Here is a 23,324-nt window from a genome sequence, read left to right on the forward strand (position 1 = left end):
TTCGTGCATCCAGCTACGTTCCTCTTCCACCGAACATTCAACACAAGAGGGCTGTGTTAAATATACAGAACAGCGATAACAAGTGTTTTCTTTGGTGTGTGTTGGCTGCACTGCATCCTGTTTATTGGTCAAATAATCCAGAACGGGTTTATCATTACAAGCAATACGAGTCCGAATTTGAAAGTGTAATGTCTGGCATCGAATACCCGGTGATATTGTCGGATATAACAAAGTTCGAAAATCGTGCAGGAAAACGCATCGCTATTAATGTATATTCCTTCACGTCAGATAAATATCTCGTGCATCCAGTCAGGATAAGCGATATCGACGATGACGATGCTCATGTGATTAATCTTCTTCTAATTTCAAACGAGGATGTTCATCACTACACGCTAATTCGTTCTCTATCACGTTTGGTCAAAAGCCAAACAACCAAGCATGAACATTGCATCGAAGTTTGCCCGAGATGCCTAACCACGTTCGACGATCGAAAACAACTCAATTATCGAAATTACACTGGACGTCAAATTGCTATCGAGAAACTTGCCGAACATAAAATTTATTGTGGTGACAACAGACCGGCTAGAATGTTGATGCCCGAAACGAACGAAGTCGAAGAATTCAAAATGCACAAGGCATTGTCGGAACATCCCGCAATCATCGTCGCTGATTTCGAGGCGTTCCTCAAACCACTCTCCTACTGCGAACCGGATCCCGAACTTTCCTCCACAACGCCGTACCAGCTTCATCAACCTAATAGTTTCGGCTATGTTGTTGTGCGACGTGATAAAATAAATGAAGCATATATATACCGCGGGCCAAATGTAATCGAACACTTCCTGGAAAAAATGGTGGAGGAGGTTGAGGTAATTGGTAGCGTACTGCTTACATCAAAACCGATGGCACCTTTAACTGAAAATGAACTTCAAAATTACAATTCCACTGAGGTGTGTCCGGTATGTGATCAAAGTTTCACTGATGAGAACAAAAAAATATTCCACCACGATCATTTCAGCGGAAACTACATAAGTGGAATTTGCAACACGTGCAATCTTAAAATCCAGAAACCTAAATTCATCCCCATATTTTTTCACAACGGAAGCGGATATGATTTTCACCACCTGGTGAGGCATCTTGGCTACGATCCGAAACGTATAGGTGTCTTGGCCGAGAATGAAGAACGCTACATTAGTCTCAGCAAGCAAGTGTCGATTCCGGGAACGAAAAATACAATCGAGATGCGCTTCCTGGATTCGTATAGATTTCTCTCTGCAAGTCTGGATGCTTTAGCGAACAAACTCACCGACGAACAATTCAAAATAACTAGAGCTAGTTTTCCCAACGTAGACGTAGAACTCGTTAGACGTAAAGGGGTTTATCCTTACGAATACGTTAGTGATGGTTCTAAATTTAACGACGACGCTCTCCCACCTCCAAGAGAATTTTACAGCAGACTCAGAGAGAAAGGAATCACGGACGAAGAATATCAACACGCGCAACTCATGTGGGAGAAATTAGAATGTAGGACACTCGGAGACTACCACGACGCATACTTAAAATTAGACGTGACGATACTCGCGGATGTTTTTCAAGCGTTTAGGAAAACGGCAACGAATATTTATAAATTAGATCCAGCGTATTTCTACAGTCTACCGGGATTAGCGTGGTCGGCAATGTTATTCCAGACAAAGGTCAAGCTGGAACTGATATCGGACGTTGACATGTTGCTATTTATCGAAAGAGGGATACGAGGTGGAATGGTGCAATGCGTACAGAGACATGCAAAAGCTAATAACGTACACATGAAAGAAGATTACGATTCAAATCGAGCATCGAATTACATCTTCTACGTCGACGTTAATAATCTCTACGGACATGCCATGGTTCAGAAACTTCCTTACGGGGGATTCGAATGGTTAGATCCCACTTCGATAGACATTATTCATTTCGACGATAGCGAGTGTGGTTTCTTCGCAGAGGTAGATCTCCAATTCTCCAACCACCTGCACGACACGTTTTCGGATTTGCCTCCGACTCCCGAAATCAAATGTCCACCCGACTCGGTTCAAGACAAGCTTTTGTTAACATTGGACCCTAAACAGAGATACGTCGTCCACTACAGGAATCTCCGGTTTTTGATTGGGAAGGGTGTTCAGATAGTAAATGTTAGAAGAATACTAAAGTTTAAACATTCCACGTGGTTAAGACCTTACATAGAAACTAACACGCAACATAGAACAGCTGCCACTTCCGATTTAGACAAGGACTTCTTTAAATTGATGAACAATGCGGTGTACGGAAAGACCATGGAGAATGTTAGAAAGCACGTAGACGTGAAATTAATTTCCGATAAGAATAAATGTCGGAAGTGGATAGCCGATCCTAGATTCAAGTCGAGAAAAATTTACAACGAGAATTTGGCACTTTTCAATCTTGATATAAAATTGATGAAATTCAGAAAACCAATTTACGTTGGCGCAACGGTTCTCGACTTGTCGAAACTTTACATGTTCGAATTTCATTACGACGTGATGAAACCCTTCTACGATGATAAAATATCACTTTTGTACACGGACACCGACAGCTTTATTTACAGCATACAAACACCTAACCTCTATGAAGACATAAAAAATTCTTCCATGCTCGAGTATTTCGATACTTCTGCATATCCTCAACCCAACAGATTTGGGATTCCATCCCTCAACAAAAAAGTCCTAGGTAAACTGAAAGATGAATGTAACGGTGATATTATTGTCGAGTTCGCGGGTTTGCGTTCGAAGATGTATGCCATGAGAACAGAGAGTAGCCTCACGAAGAAAGCAAAAGGTGTGGGCAAGAATACGGTGGAGAACAAACTTACCTTCCACGATTACATCGATTGCCTTTACTTACAATCGACGATACTAAGTATAGAACAAAGAATCCAAAGTGTAGACCACGTGATTACAACAAACGAAGTTAGGAAAGTAGCATTAGATCCGCATGACGATAAAAGATGTATTTTGTCTTGTGGAATCCACACGTTGCCTTGGGGACACTATCGTTTAGAAATTAGTAAAAATTGTAGGCAATGCAAATGAAAAAAAAAATAAACTTAAATAACTATAACTAAAATAAAAAAAAAACTTTAACTATCTCACATACACAATAAATAACTAGCAAGGACAATGAATCACTTTGGTTTCCGAAAGCAAACAATGGAGACTACGCCGCACGGCAGATCATGAATTTCTACCTTCCATGTTATCTAAACTCAACGGCCTGTTGATCAATCAATTTTCGGAACGCTGCTCTTCTTGCTGGAACAGTGACGATTTCGGATTCGCCACGATCGACATGACGAGGAAACCCAACGACGAAAAATACAGAAACAAAATCAACGACTTTCTAAACGTTGCAACGTTTCTTACAACGTTGTGAGAAACGTTGCAACGTTTAGAAAGTCGTTGATTTTGTTTCTGTATTTTTCGTCGTTGGGTTTCCTCGTCATGTCGATCGTGGCGAATCCGAAATCGTCACTGTTCCAGCAAGAAGAGCAGCGTTCCGAAAATTGATTGATCAACAGGCCGTTGAGTTTAGATAACATGGAAGGTAGAAATTCATGATCTGCCGTGCGGCGTAGTCTCCATTGTTTGCTTTCGGAAACCAAAGTGATTCATTGTCCTTGCTAGTTATTTATTGTGTATGTGAGATAGTTAAAGTTTTTTTTTTATTTTAGTTATAGTTATTTAAGTTTATTTTTTTTTTCATTTGCATTGCCTACAATTTTTACTAATTTCTAAACGATAGTGTCGCCAAGGCAACGTGTGGATTCCACAAGACAAAATACATCTTTTATCGTCATGCGGATCTAATGCTACTTTCCTAACTTCGTTTGTTGTAATCACGTGGTCTACACTTTGGATTCTTTGTTCTATACTTAGTATCGTCGATTGTAAGTAAAGGCAATCGATGTAATCGTGGAAGGTAAGTTTGTTCTCCACCGTATTCTTGCCCACACCTTTTGCTTTCTTCGTGAGGCTACTCTCTGTTCTCATGGCATACATCTTCGAACGCAAACCCGCGAACTCGACAATAATATCACCGTTACATTCATCTTTCAGTTTACCTAGGACTTTTTTGTTGAGGGATGGAATCCCAAATCTGTTGGGTTGAGGATATGCAGAAGTATCGAAATACTCGAGCATGGAAGAATTTTTTATGTCTTCATAGAGGTTAGGTGTTTGTATGCTGTAAATAAAGCTGTCGGTGTCCGTGTACAAAAGTGATATTTTATCATCGTAGAAGGGTTTCATCACGTCGTAATGAAATTCGAACATGTAAAGTTTCGACAAGTCGAGAACCGTTGCGCCAACGTAAATTGGTTTTCTGAATTTCATCAATTTTATATCAAGATTGAAAAGTGCCAAATTCTCGTTGTAAATTTTTCTCGACTTGAATCTAGGATCGGCTATCCACTTCCGACATTTATTCTTATCGGAAATTAATTTCACGTCTACGTGCTTTCTAACATTCTCCATGGTCTTTCCGTACACCGCATTGTTCATCAATTTAAAGAAGTCCTTGTCTAAATCGGAAGTGGCAGCTGTTCTATGTTGCGTGTTAGTTTCTATGTAAGGTCTTAACCACGTGGAATGTTTAAACTTTAGTATTCTTCTAACATTTACTATCTGAACACCCTTCCCAATCAAAAACCGGAGATTCCTGTAGTGGACGACGTATCTCTGTTTAGGGTCCAATGTTAACAAAAGCTTGTCTTGAACCGAGTCGGGTGGACATTTGATTTCGGGAGTCGGAGGCAAATCCGAAAACGTGTCGTGCAGGTGGTTGGAGAATTGGAGATCTACCTCTGCGAAGAAACCACACTCGCTATCGTCGAAATGAATAATGTCTATCGAAGTGGGATCTAACCATTCGAATCCCCCGTAAGGAAGTTTCTGAACCATGGCATGTCCGTAGAGATTATTAACGTCGACGTAGAAGATGTAATTCGATGCTCGATTTGAATCGTAATCTTCTTTCATGTGTACGTTATTAGCTTTTGCATGTCTCTGTACGCATTGCACCATTCCACCTCGTATCCCTCTTTCGATAAATAGCAACATGTCAACGTCCGATATCAGTTCCAGCTTGACCTTTGTCTGGAATAACATTGCCGACCACGCTAATCCCGGTAGACTGTAGAAATACGCTGGATCTAATTTATAAATATTCGTTGCCGTTTTCCTAAACGCTTGAAAAACATCCGCGAGTATCGTCACGTCTAATTTTAAGTATGCGTCGTGGTAGTCTCCGAGTGTCCTACATTCTAATTTCTCCCACATGAGTTGCGCGTGTTGATATTCTTCGTCCGTGATTCCTTTCTCTCTGAGTCTGCTGTAAAATTCTCTTGGAGGTGGGAGAGCGTCGTCGTTAAATTTAGAACCATCACTAACGTATTCGTAAGGATAAACCCCTTTACGTCTAACGAGTTCTACGTCTACGTTGGGAAAACTAGCTCTAGTTATTTTGAATTGTTCGTCGGTGAGTTTGTTCGCTAAAGCATCCAGACTTGCAGAGAGAAATCTATACGAATCCAGGAAGCGCATCTCGATTGTATTTTTCGTTCCCGGAATCGACACTTGCTTGCTGAGACTAATGTAGCGTTCTTCATTCTCGGCCAAGACACCTATACGTTTCGGATCGTAGCCAAGATGCCTCACCAGGTGGTGAAAATCATATCCGCTTCCGTTGTGAAAAAATATGGGGATGAATTTAGGTTTCTGGATTTTAAGATTGCACGTGTTGCAAATTCCACTTATGTAGTTTCCGCTGAAATGATCGTGGTGGAATATTTTTTTGTTCTCATCAGTGAAACTTTGATCACATACCGGACACACCTCAGTGGAATTGTAATTTTGAAGTTCATTTTCAGTTAAAGGTGCCATCGGTTTTGATGTAAGCAGTACGCTACCAATTACCTCAACCTCCTCCACCATTTTTTCCAGGAAGTGTTCGATTACATTTGGCCCGCGGTATATATATGCTTCATTTATTTTATCACGTCGCACAACAACATAGCCGAAACTATTAGGTTGATGAAGCTGGTACGGCGTTGTGGAGGAAAGTTCGGGATCCGGTTCGCAGTAGGAGAGTGGTTTGAGGAACGCCTCGAAATCAGCGACGATGATTGCGGGATGTTCCGACAATGCCTTGTGCATTTTGAATTCTTCGACTTCGTTCGTTTCGGGCATCAACATTCTAGCCGGTCTGTTGTCACCACAATAAATTTTATGTTCGGCAAGTTTCTCGATAGCAATTTGACGTCCAGTGTAATTTCGATAATTGAGTTGTTTTCGATCGTCGAACGTGGTTAGGCATCTCGGGCAAACTTCGATGCAATGTTCATGCTTGGTTGTTTGGCTTTTGACCAAACGTGATAGAGAACGAATTAGCGTGTAGTGATGAACATCCTCGTTTGAAATTAGAAGAAGATTAATCACATGAGCATCGTCATCGTCGATATCGCTTATCCTGACTGGATGCACGAGATATTTATCTGACGTGAAGGAATATACATTAATAGCGATGCGTTTTCCTGCACGATTTTCGAACTTTGTTATATCCGACAATATCACCGGGTATTCGATGCCAGACATTACACTTTCAAATTCGGACTCGTATTGCTTGTAATGATAAACCCGTTCTGGATTATTTGACCAATAAACAGGATGCAGTGCAGCCAACACACACCAAAGAAAACACTTGTTATCGCTGTTCTGTATATTTAACACAGCCCTCTTGTGTTGAATGTTCGGTGGAAGAGGAACGTAGCTGGATGCACGAAGAGGTGAGAATTGGTTCACGTAAACAGTTAACGTGTGAGGACTTCCACATAGAGACCACCCCGACCCTTTAGCCTCGAAATCGTCATGTTTCTTAACCAGCTCGTTGGAAACTTTATAATAGAAGTTGTCCAAATTTTCGACGTCAGCAAAATAAAGAGTCTGGTTTTTTGTACGATGATAAAAAATACTCGTTGTGCCATCAACTTTCTCGTATTCAGAAAACAGAACAACATATACTTTTATAGAGTTGTTTTCAAGTTTATCTTTCAAAATATTTAGTACAGATGTTTTTGTTTCGTCCAAGAAACTTAGAATGTCACGGCCTGGTTCTGACTTAATTGAAAAATCCTGGAGTTGGTCGTTGAATGCAGATCTAATTGGTTTGCATTCATTAGATAATTTAATTTGCTTGGAAGTGGAAGCTTCCGTTTCTGAATTATCGATTTTCCTTTTCGATGCTTGTCCGGTCGATGGTTTGCAAATTTTGAGGTGTTTACTTAAATGTGCAATGCTGATCATCTTTCCGCATCGAGCACAAGACTTAGAAGGTAACGAACAATTAATTCTCGAACCTGTTTCGCTACATCTTGTCCTGTGTACCGATAAATTGTTCCTTGAGATTAGCTTCCCACAAGTAACACATTCAGTTTTATCATTTTTACGATTGAAACTGGTAGTGGATGCCATTGCTTTCTCCAAAATCACAGAAATCAAAAAATCTAGTATATAGCAATACAATTTTCAGGTATGTTATTTTATATAGAATTTCTTGAGGTGATTACAAAACTAAAAAAATCAATCTACTGTAAATATAATTTTCAGGTACGTTATTTTATATAGAATTTTCTCAGGGCTAATACAAAACTCAAAAATCCAAGACAGTTCAGTTTTAACGTGTTCATATTTGAAAAAAAAAATGCAAAATACGCCTTGGAGATTTCAACCAATCCACTTTACTAGATTGGCGAAACTCTAACTATTGTTATTTGGAACCTTTAACCTTTTTTGGTGACGTAGAGTACGCGTAGAGAGGTTGGGTTTAGTGTGTCGGTCGAGTCTCGGTGTCCTCTGTCCTCCCATACCAAAAATAAACATAGGTCGTCATGGAACAAAAAAAAATATACCGAAAATTTTCTAAGTCCAGCGTTAAAAAAAAATCTTAAAATTGCAAATATCTCGAAAATAGTAAGAGTTATCGAAAAAAATATATCGAAAAACACCCCCATCTAAAAAAAAAAACAATTATTATTTGTTTGTTTGCGTCACAATACGGAAATAATAAAAGGCACACACGCATGTATGGCACATCGTTCCCCCGAGAGGTGTTTACAAAGGTCACAATATATATAAACATTGGCCCCCGGGACTTGGAAATAATACATATTCGCTCACCACTGTTGCCAGCTCTAGGTTTCTCTCTTTATCTTACAGCAATGTTGGTATCTCTATCTTTTTTTTAGTTGCAGGCAGGTTGCCAACACACTCTAGTTAATAATGCTACATATTATACACACACACACACACATACTGTGTTGTCATCCATCCATCCATCCATCTCTCTTTTACGGCAGTGTGTGTTTGTTGCCGGCTCTCCTTGCCCAGTGTATGTATGTTACGCCAGTATATAAATTAGCTAAGCCCTTGCCAAGTAAAAAAGCTGTAGGTAAATATTAGCAACATTGTCGGTTGTTTAACTCTTCCCCCTCTCTCTCTCTTTTTTTTTTGTAAAAAGCTATGGCAAAAATACCAGTAGGTTGGCAACACTGCTTTATGCACTGTAAGGCAAGCCTCAAGCAGTGTTGCCAGCTCCTTGCTTTAGGTTAGATTAGACCAAAAAAAAAAACCTTGGTGATTTTTTCGAGTAAAGTGTTGGCAACACTGCAAGCACACAAGTGCCAGCTCCTTGCTTTAGGTTAGATTAGACCAAAAAAACCTTGGTGATTTTTTCAAGTAAGGTGTTGGCCACACTGCAAGAAAATAAGGCTTATGCCTTACAAGAGTAAACCATTAAAGCAAGCCTCAAGCAGTGTTGCCAGCTCCTTGCTTTAGGTTAGGTTAGACCAAAAAAAAAAAACCTTGGTGATTTTTTCGGTTAGGTTAGGTTAGGTTAGGTTGGGTTAGATTAGGTTAGGTTAGGTTAGGGTAGGTTAGGTTAGGGTAGGTTAGGGTAGGGTAGGTTAGGTTAGGTTAGGTTAGGTTAGGTTAGGGTAGGTTAGGTTAGGTTAGGTTAGGTTAGGGTAGGTTAGGTTAGGTTAGATTAGGTTAGGGTAGGTTAGGTTAGGTTAGGTTAGATTATGTTAGATTAGATTAGGTTAGGTTAGGTTAGGTTAGGTTAGGGTAGGTTAGGGTAGGTTAGAGTAGGTTAGGGTAGGTTAGGGTAGGTTAGGTTAGGGTAGGTTAGGGTAGGTTAGGTCGAGCCTCAAATGATGATTCGAGCCTCAAATGAGGGCGTAGAACCCGGCCACCTGTACTACTACAACAGTAAGACTTAGAAAAAATCTGTTTGCGGATTCATCACGTACGCCTATACATGAGAAAAAATATAAATAGAACCTATGTTCGGAAATCCAAAATGGCAACCAGAAGTAGGGTTATCTTGGAAACAGTGAGACTTAGAAAAAATCTGTTTGCAGATTCATCACGTACACCTATACATAAGTAAAATATGAATAAAACCTATGCTCGGAAATCCAAAATAGCAACTGGAAGTGGTGTTATCTTGGAAACAGTAAGACTTAGGAAAAATCTGTTTGGGGATTCATCATGTACACCTATACATGAGAAAAAATATGAATAGAACCTATGCTCGGAAATCCAAAATAGCAACCGGAAGTGGGGTTATCTTGGAAACGGTAAGACTTAGGAAAAATCTGTTTGGTGATTCATCACGTACACCTATATGTGAGAAAAAGTATGAATAGAACCTATGCTCGGAAATCCAAAATGGCGACCGGAAGTGGGGTTATCTTGGAAACGGTAAGACTTAGGAAAAATCTGTTTGGTGATTCATCACGTACACCTATATGTAAGTAAAATATGAATAGAAACTATGCTCGGAAATCCAAAATGGCAACCGGAAGTGGGGTTATCTTGGAAACGGTAAGACTTAGAAAAATTCTGTTTGGTAATTCATCATGTACACCTATATGTGAGAAAAAATATGAATAGAACCTATGCTCGGAAATCCAAAATGGCGACCGGAAGTAGGGTTATCTTGGAAACGGTAAGACTTAGGAAAAATCTGTTTGGTGATTCATCACGTACACCTATATGTAAGTAAAATATGAATAGAACCTATGCTCGGAAATCCAAAATGGCAACCGGAAGTGGGGTTATCTTGGAAACAGTAAGACTTAGGAAAAATCTGTTTGCGGATTCGTCACGTACGCCTATATGTGAGAAAAAGTATGAATAGAGCCTATGCTCGGAAATCCAAAATGGCAACCGGAAGTAGAGTTATCTTGGAAACAGTAAGACTTAGGAAAAATCTGTTTGGTGTTTCATCATGTACATCGCTAAACGCTAAAACATCGACAAAAAATTGTCAAAATATGTCAAAAACTGATATTCAATTGATAAAGAAAGAGGATACCTACAAAGTACTATTTTGAAACAACAAGTAAGAAAAAAAAAATAGGTTAAGTTATATCACGTAAGATCGTGGCAAGTGTGAGGTGGGAAAAAAAATAAATTTTACTAAAACATCGCTAAACGCTAAAACATCGACAAAAATTGTCAAAATATGTCAAAAACTGATATTCAATTGATAAAAAAAGAGGATACAAATGCATACCTACCAAGTGTGAGTGGGAAAAAAAATAATACATTGAAAATTGTACTAAAAACATCGCTAAACGCTAAAACGTTGACAAAAAATTGTCAAAATATGTCAAAAAGAGTTATTCAATTGATAAAAAAAAAAATACCTACAAAGTACTATTTTGAAACAACAAGTAAGAAAAAAAGGATAGGTTAAGTTATATCACGTAAGATCGTGGCAAGTGTGAGGTGGGAAAAAAAATAAATTTTACTAAAACATCGCTAAACGCTAAAACATCGACAAAAATTGTCAAAATATGTCAAAAACTGATATTCAATTGATAAAAAAAAGGATACAAATGCATACCTACCAAGTGTGAGTGGGAAAAAAAAATTTGCTGGGAAAAAAAAATTTGCATTGAAAATTGTACTAAAAACATCGCTAAACACTAAAACGTTGACAAACAATTGTCAAAATATGTCAAAAACTGATATTCAATTGATAAAAAAAAAGGATACAAATGCATACCTACCAAGTGTGAGTGGGAAAAAAAAATTTGCTGGGAAAAAAAAAATTTGCATTGAAAATTGTACTAAAAACATCGCTAAACACTAAAACGTTGACAAACAATTGTCAAAATATGTCAAAAAGTAATATTTAATTGATAAAAAAAAAAATACCTACAAAGTGTGACTTTGAAACGCCCAATATACACTACTCGAGTGTTAATATTGGTTATGATTATTGGTAAGGTGATAAGGGGGTTACATCATTCATTGAAACTTACGTAACTATGCCATTGGTTATACAGTATAAACAATAATAATGACAATTATCGTGCCTAGCACTCTGATTACTCTACTGGGAAGATAATTTACACCTGTAAGTTTTCCGAAACAAATTCACATTTCACTTCGTATGACAAGAATCGGCGATGAAATTTCGTAAGTAGAAATTCAGTAGCATTAGTTTACCTTAACTTTCGCAAGATATGAAAAATTCCGTTTTTGAATTGTTGGATCGTAATGTCGTGACCATCCCTGATATTTTCCTTGCATATCAACAATATTTTTTTTGAAAATAGGGTTAGCAACCCTTAATTGAAGACGAAGTGAATGCCTTGCGAGGTGGTAGTCGGAAACCTGGCCTGGACGAGCAATCGTTCATTGGAGCTACGGAGTCAAGATGCCATACACGTCTGAAGCTACTCGTGGCCGTATAATTGGCATGTTCGAATGCGGCCGCACAATTTCCGATATCGCAATAGCCATTGGAAGGCATGAAAATGTTGTTCGTCATTGGATAGAGCGTTTTCAACATGAAGGAGAAGAGTTCCTGAAAACAAGAAGGAAAACAGGGCGCCGCAGAGTGACATCGGGAGAGCAAGATGCTGCTATTGTGGAACACATTGCAAATCATCCATTTTCTCCAGCCAGTATTGTTGCCAGACATTTACAACTGCAGTGTTCAAGTGATACAATACGAAGGCGTCTACAAGCTGCGGGGATACGGCACGGAACACCAGCGAAGAAAGTGCAACTCACAGCGCAACACGTAAATGCTCGTCTTGGGTTCGCGTTACAATATCTACCCATGACAAATGACTTTTGGGAAACAGTAATTTGGACTGACGAGAAAGTGTTTTGTTCGGATGAAGATGGCCAAATTAATTTGTGGCGACCGGACAGAACTCGTTATGATCCAAAATATGTTCGTAGCAATCGAAGAAGTGGAAGAATTTCAGTGGCATTTTGGGCGTGGATTAGTGCAGCTGGTGCAGGAGATATCGTAGAAATATCCTCGAGGATGGATTCCGAAGAATATATTACAGTGCTTGAAGAACATATGCTACCGACAGTTCGCGTTATTTATCCTTGGGAGGAAATGCCCATCATCAACTTCGTTCATGATAATTGCAGTATCCATACGTCCAAAAGAACGAAGCAATGGCTTGCACATCACCCTGACATTCAGCCATTCGAATGGCCAGCAAAATCACCAGACCTCAATCCAATTGAAAACGTATGGTCCATTATGGTGAGAGAATGGGAACCTGGCTATGAAAGAACAAGAGAACAATTACGTGGCCATGTGTATGACGTATGGAGAACTATACAGAACAGGCCACGTATTTGTCATAGACTTGTTGAATCTATGCCCAGAAGATTGCGTGAGGTAATCGACAACAATGGCTGGTGGACTCATTACTGAACACACGTCAACATTATTTGAAACATTGAAAATCAAGTTTATTTTTTGTTTGTATGAATGAGTGTGTCCTTTCTTTCTTTCTTTCTGTTTTCCCTAGAACCAATATATTTATTTTCTTTCAAACATTTTGAACTCTGATTTTTACAAGGCTCCATTAATTTAGCATGTGACGCAATGGTCTCAAAATATGGCATTTCAGTTTGGAACAGGCAAACTAAAGTCGAGTTTGCAAAAGCAAATACATCTTTTTCGCCCTTGTAACTCATTGTTTCTTCCAATTATCGAGTGCTTTCTTTGCTTTGCGTTGCTCTAGGTCACTCAGTCGCCATTTTTGTTTGTGAGCATATACTAGTATGATTGAAGCTTATCCTCTATCCTTTCATCATACAACTTGGCTATGGGCTTCAGGTTTGACATCTTAATAGAATTTCTATCAAATATAAATCATCAAGTTGAAATATATTTCACTTACTAGCTCCTACTCTCCAAAATTTGGTATGTTTGGTTTTCTGATGATGCACGTGATATCGTAAAATTCGAATATGATAGATTTGTATTTTATACCTATGGAGATTACTTACTTACTTTTGTATCTCAGATCTCTTGTAATTACCTACAAATTATGCGAGACAATACACTAAACATCCCCTCCCCCGACCTGTTTTCAAGGATCGATCCAGCATCCACCTCCTAGAAATTTCCATCTCGATCATTGCATATCAAATGAGTGTGGGTCTTCGTGAATCTTCCCTGTAATGCAGATCCATAATTTTCTCTAGAGCATGTGAAGATAACTGAAATAAATACTTGTGTATATAATTTCAATTTTGAACTATTTATTCATCTATTTACTTCTTTCATTGTGGGAGGGAGGCTGGCAGCCGGGAGATAGGTCAAGGCCCTTCCAGGGCTGTATAGCCACGTTTTTTTTATTTACTTCTTTCGGTCCGGGGTTCCATACCCGGTGGAAGCACATAATGGTTCGGATCTCACCTTACAACGTATGTCAAGTCCCGATTAGCTTTTCTATGCAAAACGTGATAAAAAAGGTAAAGTGCTCCCCTGTGCATAGCACCACACCATGAAGGCGTATAGGGGGTGTGGGGTAACGCCCCACACTTTCTTGATCCGGTCGTGAGTGGGGGTGATGTGATCAGCATCACGCCCCTGACCGCCTTTAACCCCCAGGTACCCATGTTATTCGACGCTGGGTGGGCGCCGGGGCCGCTTCCATCGTTAGAAAAGTTCCCGGATTTGAACCGGCCGGGAATCGAACCCGGGATCTTTAGCATGGTAGTCAGACGCGTTACCGACTGAGCCACCGCGGCCACTCTATGCAAAACGTGGATTGAAAAAATTACTTAGTCAAAATTTGTGACAGTTAGTTACTGATCGCAAATTGCATTGTTGCAGAATATGCGGATACTAGACGTGTTGAAAGCAGAGGTGTTCATTTGGAATCAACCTCCCTCTACCTCAGAGATCGTAGTCACCCCACCCTCCACCGCCCTCACCCTCACAAATCTTCCGGAGGGTGAGGGTGAGGTCTGCCGTCATGAGGATGAACACCTCTGGTTGAAAGAATCACGACGATGAGGAGGAGTCATGATATGATAAAAGCACACACAAAAAAACAATAACCAGGCCGGTATTTTTTTAAAAAAAGAATACACCTATTCGGTAGTATCCCCCGTCATTCGCACATTTCTCAAACTTTCATACATGTCATTTTTTACTCTAATTGTTTCTCGGATATGAACGAGACGTGCCTCCCCAAACGCCCCGTCAAACAAAAAGCGGATTCTCCCCGACGATCACATTTTGGATCTAATACCACTCATAAATTAAGTGTCCAGAAACAGATATTAGGCATGAATATACGACAAAATACTCCTTAGCAATTACAGATAATTATAAGCTAACTCGTGGCCGAGAGTTAGAACGATGTGACTAAACTTCCCCGCTCTTGCTTCCGAGTTCGAGGCCTGGTCTCGGCATGGAGATCTATCTCTGCAGTGTTTCCTTATCAATTTAATGTAATTATCATCCATCCTCATAGTTGCGACAAATTATAAATGTGTCATGGTAAAAACAAAGCAACATAAGAAAAAAAAATATTGTAACATTACTGCAATGTCAGAACTACGTTGGCAAAAAAAGTGAACACCTGATCATTTTCAAACAGGCATTTGGGGAGAACTGTGTAGAGGTAGACAGACAACATGCTCCCGAAAGTTGCCAATCGACATGACCTTCGGTACTGAAGTTATGCGTTGAGAAAACTTTGTTTGAGGCTCCTCAAGCGTCTTATCACAAATGCCTCGGTGTTCGCAGCATTGCCAACTCATTTTTCATCGAGAAAATCTTTTTTCTCCTAATTCATTTGCTGTTGATTGTACTACAACTCCACATACCCCATACGCCTTCATGCAAAGGACATGGGCCTTCCCGATGAAGTAGTGGTTGTGTCGTCGTTTTTTAATCAAGGGGCCCCGGGTTCGATACGCGGTGGAGGCACATAGTTGTTCGGATCCCACTTTAACTGTAGGCCCATTTCCGATTAGTTTTACTGTGCATAAAGTGGACGTCAAACACCAACTAAAATCAACAAAGAAGCAAAGATTCAAGCAAACAAGAAAGTTAACAAGGAAGCAAGCAAGCAAGTAAACAAGCAAGCAAGTAAGCAAGCAAGAAAGCAAACAAACAAACAAGCAAACAAACAAATAAAGCAGACCACAAAGGAGAACTTTATTGCTTTTCCTATTTATGAACAGTTTTTCTGGAAGTCAACAATCTTTATATACGGTTTCCCCCTGTGGTGCAACGGAAATGTCATAATGTTTTATCGTTTAATAATTTTTGTCCAATATATGGTCAATTTTCATGAACAATTCATAGGCACAAATGGAAAATTACTATACATGTTGTTCCGAGGTAATGCATTGTAATCGTGACCCAAATAAGCATTTTTATTACTAAGAAAAAGTAATTAAAGGAAATCTAGGAGCAATATTCCTCGCAGGCACAACGCCTTTGATTTAACAACATGGAAATGGCGGTACTGGAACTGGAATTGCACGGCACGAAAGAGGAGAAGGGTGGGCTGAAGTCACTAAGCTAGACACGATGGAATGTTAATTGTTTGAGATTTGATTGCAATGACTTACCCGTCCACGAGAGGAACTTCCCGCAGGATTTTTTTCACCACTTCCAGCCTCGCCTCCAGCGCTGGATACCCCCTCTGCTGGAAGTCAATTGAAATTCCAATAGCTGAGCACATGACTCCGACGAGAACTAGAATTCCAGAAAGAAGGAGCAGCTTATTTAGCTCCATGTCCGGCCCTGGAATGAAAAAGAGACATGTCTAAAGGATTTGCTGTTGCGACTTATTTTACGATATGAAGACCATATAACATGTGTTAACCCTAGCTTACTCGGAGAGGGGGGGAGGTTGTCAGACCCACTATCTCTATTTTATCGATTTTTCACCTCTGACAATTATTATAAAACAATGAAAATAAATTACATTTTTCCCTAGGCCAGTTGTTCCCACGCCGTGGATGGCTTACAGGGGTGTCGAGAAATGTTCTAATATTTTCACTGAAATGACTCATTCATTCCAATGTATGTGCATATTTAGTATACATTTTATGTGTAAAATAATTCTGAATTTAAAACATGTGTTTATTTTTTAACTTAAGGCAAGCAACCTAACCAAACTAAATAAGAGTTGCAAGTGTTAGATAGACCTGACTTGGGCGGCGCGGAAAACAATCTTGAAACACTAAGGGCGCCGCGGAACGAAAAATGTTAGGAATCACTGCCTTAGGGTGTTTCCAATATTTCTGTATCAGTTTTGTTCATAAAAATAAAAATGTAATGTAAATAAGAGGCAAAATGTACTAGATGGGCCTATCAGACGCAATATTTAAATGTGTGTTATTCCAGATCATCATGATAGTGACAGTGTACAATTGGTTAGTAATGTAAGAAATTTTGATAATTACTATAATTATTGAACAAATACACTTCTATAACCAAAAGTAGTACACCCTGGACCGCATTTTGCAGACAAACGAGGCTCTGGCGACTGGCCCTATGGCCAGTATAATTCTGTCTGTTGTCCTGTTTTAACGGAAGTAATAATATTTTAAGATTTTAGTTACGCAACGTTAGAGTTGTTATTTGTAATGTTAAGGGGCACCCCACCCCGTATAATGTGACGGCTGTAAAATAGCCTAAGTGCTGACGCACCCAAAATTATAAAATCAAATTCAAATTCAAATTATTTAACCAAAAAAGAATTAATGAAAAATTATTATAGTTTTAGTGCCTGTTAAAATGTGTGTGTGATACTCATTCAATAATTGGTTATTATTTGTTATTAATTATGATACATTGTATAATTACATACATAATCAACAAAGGAAGCAGTAATTCAATAACGCATAAAGCCTTGCATGGAAGCGAGTTTTTCAGGATCTAGGTGACACATTTGTATTCCCAGTGACCGTACGACATAGCAACGTTTCAAGGGATCAAAGGTAAACAAATTAAAATAGCACGCGTTGCTTGTTGAACTACATGCAGTTCGGGATACGTGAAATTTCCAAGATTAAATACTCCTTTGATGTGCAAAAAAGCTGGAATGCAGTGTTTAGGTGAAACACTATGAAGACGAAGTTGTGCCTACTTATTTCTGATAACAGTTGAATGACCACAGGCGCCGTTGGCTTGTGCATTTGCAAGCTACTCCTTCAACTCGACAGAACTCACTTAATGGACACCGTAGTGAACAGTCGTCTACTGACGTCGCGATAAAGTTCTCGTTGCTAGTTTTCGCATATTAGGTTTAGAGCACTTTACGTAAATAATACCTTTGTGATCAAGCCCAGAAAAACTGCGGTGTATTTATGCCAGGAGAACTAAATCTAACAGCGAAGAATGTCCACGCTGATGTCAGTAGACGACGGTGTTCAATGCGGTGTGCTATAAGTAAGATCCTCAACTCGACAACTATATTTCGGAAATCCAATTGAATGTAAAATTATCGACAGGTGGGGAAAAAAATAATTATGCCAATTTAATATCGGGAATCATACTTAAAATTTAGTAAGCTTTTGAGGTACATATATTCTCCAAAAGTACGTTATTTTTAGGGATTTTGCTCCTTTCACTTTATTTCTGTTGGATCATGCAAAAACGTGCATTCAAAGTGCATTTCCTTGTCTATTCGTCTTGTTTGCTGGGGCAGAAAGGGTTTACCGTATACGTTCTTGTCTTATCTCCATCTAGTGCCATCATTGACCCAACCAAAATACGTCTGATCCCTAATGTTGTCACAGTTCATAAATATGTGCAATGCGTCAATGACATCACTCTAGGACGTGCATTCTAATCAAGTAAACTGTTCTAAATTCACACAAAATGGACACAGATATACAATCAAAAATACATGCTCATCACGCTCTGTGTTTAGTGTTTACGAAGTCTGAAAATAGTAAATAAAGCCTATTTCTAACTGAATTAAACCCACGATTGTGGTTTGCACGCATGAACCTGCCGATTATAAACTTCCAACTACCTGTTCACTTCCCTTCTGACCAAACTTTATCTTTGCTCAATGATGGAATACAGCGCAAGTGTGTGATTAGTCAGCCCCGTGCCGATGGGTGGAAGAAATAATTTTCTGTTGACGGTTTACAATAATTTCAATAATGCCCGATTACTGAAGAATATAAGTAAAAATTAATTATAACTTTTGCCCGTTAGAAATTTTTATGTGATGAATACGTATATACAGGGTGGCGTAAAAGTCACGATACAGCTGATGTTGCCTTTTCCTTTACATTCCTAGGTCTTAATTCTGATTTTTCCCCAGTTTGAAAGATGCCACTGACGATCCAGGAGAGAATTGAAGTAATATTCCTTGTCCGCGAAAATTCAACCCTGCAGGTTGTCCAGAAGTTCAACGAACACCCGGACCGTGATCCCATCACACATGACGCTGTTGCTAAGTTGATAGCTAAGTTTAAGGAAACGGATAGTGTGGAAGACAAGAAGAGAACTGGACGTCCGAAGACAGCACTTGATGAGCAGATGTAGACATTTATCATTCCGTCCATGGTGAAAAGCCCGAAGACGAGTACTCGTCGACTGTCAAAGGAGACAGGTGTAAGCCGCCGGAGCATGCAGCGAATACTCAAAGTGAATAAATGGCATCCCTGCAAGATGCAATTGCTCCATCATATGAGTGAAGATGATCCTGATGGCAGACTCTAGTTCTGTGAGGGGGTTGTCGGAATACATGCTCTCGACCCGGATTTCACAAGAACCATTCTCATCTCGGATGAGGCTGTGTTTCACGTTAGCGCAGAGGTCAATAAGCAAAACATGCGATACTAGAGTAAGGATAATCCACATTGGACCATGGACAGCAAGGCAACAGGCGGTGAGAAGGTAATGGTGTGGTGCGGAATATGGGACATGAGCATCATCGGACCAATATTCATCGACGGAAACCCAACGCTGAAAGGTACCTGGACATACTGGAAGATTATGTAACACCCGTGATGGCCAACTCTGAGGAAACCGCCCCCACCTTCTTCCAGCAGGACGGGGCACCTCCACACTTTGGGATTGACATGCAGCAGTGGCTTGACACAAAATTTCCGGGACACTGGATCGGTAGACGAAGTCCTATGGAGTGGCCACCACGTTCGCCTGATCTGTTCCAACTGGATTTTTCCTGTGTGGTCACGTGAAAGCCAAGGTGTACGAAGAGAAAATCAGGATCTTGGATCACCTCAAGCAGCGCATCGAAGCAGCATGTGATGCCATCACTGGGGACACCATTCAAAAAGTGCGGGATGATTGGATGACCTGGATTTACCTGTGCAGGGTGTTTGAAGGGGGACACATCGAGCATGTTCCTTAAAAGCAGACCTTTATTATTCATATTCAAGCACTGTAAGTTCTGTAATACATGTCAGTTAGAAACACATAAATGTATACGTTAGCTGTATGGTGACTTTTGCGCCACCCTGTAGATGTAACAAGCTGTCCACATTATGATCGCTTGTTGATCAATGTACAAAACACCCGAGAGCCATAAGTTGTTAGTCTGCGGAATGAACCAAACAATGTCTAGTGAACAATATTTGGATAATTTCCTCTGAGGACATTCTACTGCCACTGACAGGAAATTGAATTGTATGACATTGTAATTTCAATGTATGCTCAATTAGAGTTTAATAAAGAGGAAATCCATTCCAAATAATTTTATTTCATCCATTAATAGTAAGTACAACGTGAAAATTAAATATTTAAGAAAAATATGGACAAGAATCAATGTTTATTTGTGCACTACACTTATGTTGTTCTTGGTTTACATTTTTATGGTATCGACAACTGTACCAGAATCATCTCTACTTGTTTATATATATATATATATATATATATATATATATATATATATATATATATATATATATATATATATATATATATATATACAGACTTTTGCCAATGTTTGCGGATCATTAGTATGAGGATGAGATATAAATGGTGAAGGCACATTTATAAAGATAACCCATGTCCACACTAGAATTCAAACCGCGGATGGATAGATCGAAGGTCGAACACTTCATGCGATCGGTCTAATTAAATTGATTTGCTTGCTTTAGTTTATTTGATTCTGCTTTTCTGCTAATTTTGGTTGTTAGCGAAGATGAGGAAGAGTGATGATATTGATGAAGGGATATTCACAAAGAAAAACCATGACAACGCCGGGATTCGAACCTGAAACCCCTGGCGTCGTATAGTGCGGTGTTAACCACTCCGCCACGGAGGTCGGCAGTCATAATAAAGAAATCGTGTTCGGACTCTTGAGACGTACAAATAAGGAACTCTTGTAAGAGTAGAAGTAGACGAGAAGTTAACACGTGAGTAGTAAGAGGTACCTATTGGGTAATAGACAATGTAAACAGAAAGGAATATTTTTTTTTAAATTACATATGATATCAACGTTGTTTATTTAAAAAAAATATTTTTAAATTCAAAATATTAGTAATAAATGAATTTACATGCAATAAGAAATAAAGTTAAACGAATAAATTTGTGCACACAAGTTATTTCCGTGAAAAACGGTACTCCGAGGCTGTACGTGAAGCACACATTCAGTCATTTGTGAATATGCTTAAGTACATATGTCCCACACCGTGGCCTTGCGGTCTAAGGCGTAAGCTTTGAGCTCAGGATACGGGACGCACGCAGTTTCGAGTCTCCTGGGAAAAGCGTAACAACTTTTTGGCCTGTGTATGGGACCGGTGGCCACCCACCATCGTCAGGAAACTAGGGAGATACGAATGATTAGCGTAATCCGGTCATGGAAACCTATAACAACGACTGGGGGTTTGTCGTGCTGACCACACGTCACCCTGTCACTGGTTGAACAATCTCGTACCTCCGTTGAGGAATGTGGGATTAAGGTCTGCAGTCGGTAGGTAGGCTCTGGCCTTCACTGACTTTTGAGACGTGGATTATTATTAATAATATTATTATTATTACTTACGTAAATATATACACAAATACTAACCAGGGGCGACGATTGGAACGATGGGAGGAGGGGGTCTGAGGTGGGCCATACTCCACTTGCTCAACGAAATTGAGAAAATTTACATTAATTCACACCCACCCCAAAATTTTGCTCAGTTTTTTGGTATGCCCTGGTCAACATGAAGCGTTCAGAGAGACTTAAATAAAATAAACATATAATCTTAGGGATTGATACGGTATAAGAACGCAACAATGAATTTAACATGGAATATAACGACCAGTTACGTGCCTAATCATTATAATAAATATATCAAATCTCAACGTATAGTCATATGGAAGTTTCAGCGCCAAAGATTTCTATGATTGCTTTGATTGCCGTATCAAAACACCTGGGCACGATTCCCTGGTAAAGCATAATTCATTGAATCAGTTCAACTTTTATAAGTAATTTCATTGCAAATTTACATAGGTACAACTGCCAGTGTAATAATGATGATAATAAAGATAATAATAATTTAATTAAAATGAAAATTAACACTGACATTCGCTTAAGATAGGTAACGAAATTCACCTATATTTTCAGCATAAACTCCAGTTCTATTAACATTTATGCTGTAACTTAAGCCTGAAATTTGCCAATTATGCACACAATTCCAAGGGAGAACTGTGCGTTTCCGTAGTAAAAATTGTCATGTGTTTTAAGTTGACAAAATTATACATTTAGTTCAATTTCATCGAATCTACTCAATGACGACAAAGATAATTTCAAATAGTACACTCAAGCTGTAAAATATAAATTTGTAAATTGATGTTAAATATTGTTCATATTCCACGATATGCTAATGCAAACAATTGAAAATTTTATAAACCAGGTACTCTGTCTTAATGAGGCAAGTCACTGCCAGCTCTATTAAGGCCGGAATTCTGAAATTTGGCAACGCTGTATCACCGGCTTAATAATGAAGCTACAAAGCATGGGCGCGAATAGCAAAATTGGTGTTGACTTTTAAAGAAGCAAAGGAATCCATGTAAATAGTGTTTTTCTCTTTCCAAATCTGGACAGAAGATTAACATTACGATACAAGTAAAGAACATACATTAACAATAGAAATGGAAATTTATCGTTAAATTACTGAAAAAAACAACAGAAAACGCAAGGCTAACTTTACATATCATATAGCCTATGCAGCATGGAACTTTCCAATAATATGTACAGTAGTTTGAACCTATTTTATTTGCTAGATTGTCGAAATGACATTAGAAACTCTTTACAAACTTAATATTTAGGTGATGGAAGATCTAATAAACTGGTTTAACAGTTATAAAAGTAAGACGTAAGAGTAATTCTGGATGCGATAAACCAGCATGGGTGAGTATTACAGAGTGTAAAATGTATCTTGAACATAATAGTTTTGTACAGCGTCTTCATATTTGCAGTATATAACATACGCGTAATTTGCAAAGATTTTATTCAACAGACAATACGATGTGCTTATGAGCATATATTTGTTTTGTGTGCATATATATGTACAAGGCTAAGATAATGTCTTCCACGAAAATAATGAACTGGAAATAAATATTTCCAAACATGTGACATTTCTGATATTGGTGCCTATATACTCCCTGAGAGAAAGTGGATAATTTTGCATGATTTAGGAATTAGTTTTAGATTTCCACTGTTTTTCTCCTGCGGAGATATGTTACAGTGAAGGAATGAGTGTTGTGTTCTACTGTTTTCGTTAGGTTAGGCTTGTTAAGTTTTATGCTCTTAGAGGTTATACGATTTTTTTTGTAGTAGCAGTAGTATCGCTCTTGTACTTAATACGAGGAACATTAAAGCTTAGCGTGTGGAGCCTCATGCACACAACTTTTTTCAGCGTGGAATTTGCTTTTTGCGTAAACATGTTTCAAATTAGTCTGCCTCCATGTCATGGTTATAGCTTTTCGACGTAGCTGATTTATTTTGCACA

At 38.9% G+C, this 23,324-nt stretch overlaps 1 protein-coding gene across 1 annotated transcript in view; it reads right to left on the reverse strand.

Moving 5' to 3' along the window:
* LOC145980376 (dipeptidase 1-like) overlaps positions 1-23,324 on the reverse strand; it is a 217,116-nt gene that overhangs the window by 188,796 nt on the left and 4,996 nt on the right. The window contains exon 2 of the mRNA XM_083113440.1: positions 15,966-16,140. Coding sequence (XP_082969566.1) covers positions 15,966-16,132 — 167 coding nt within the window. The 5' untranslated portion in view covers positions 16,133-16,140. The remainder of the gene's footprint in view (positions 1-15,965; positions 16,141-23,324) is intronic.

This window comes from Lepisma saccharinum, chromosome 27, assembly GCF_977018435.1.
Source record: "Lepisma saccharinum chromosome 27, izLepSacc3.1, whole genome shotgun sequence".
NCBI classification, from domain to species: domain Eukaryota; kingdom Metazoa; phylum Arthropoda; class Insecta; order Zygentoma; family Lepismatidae; genus Lepisma; species Lepisma saccharinum.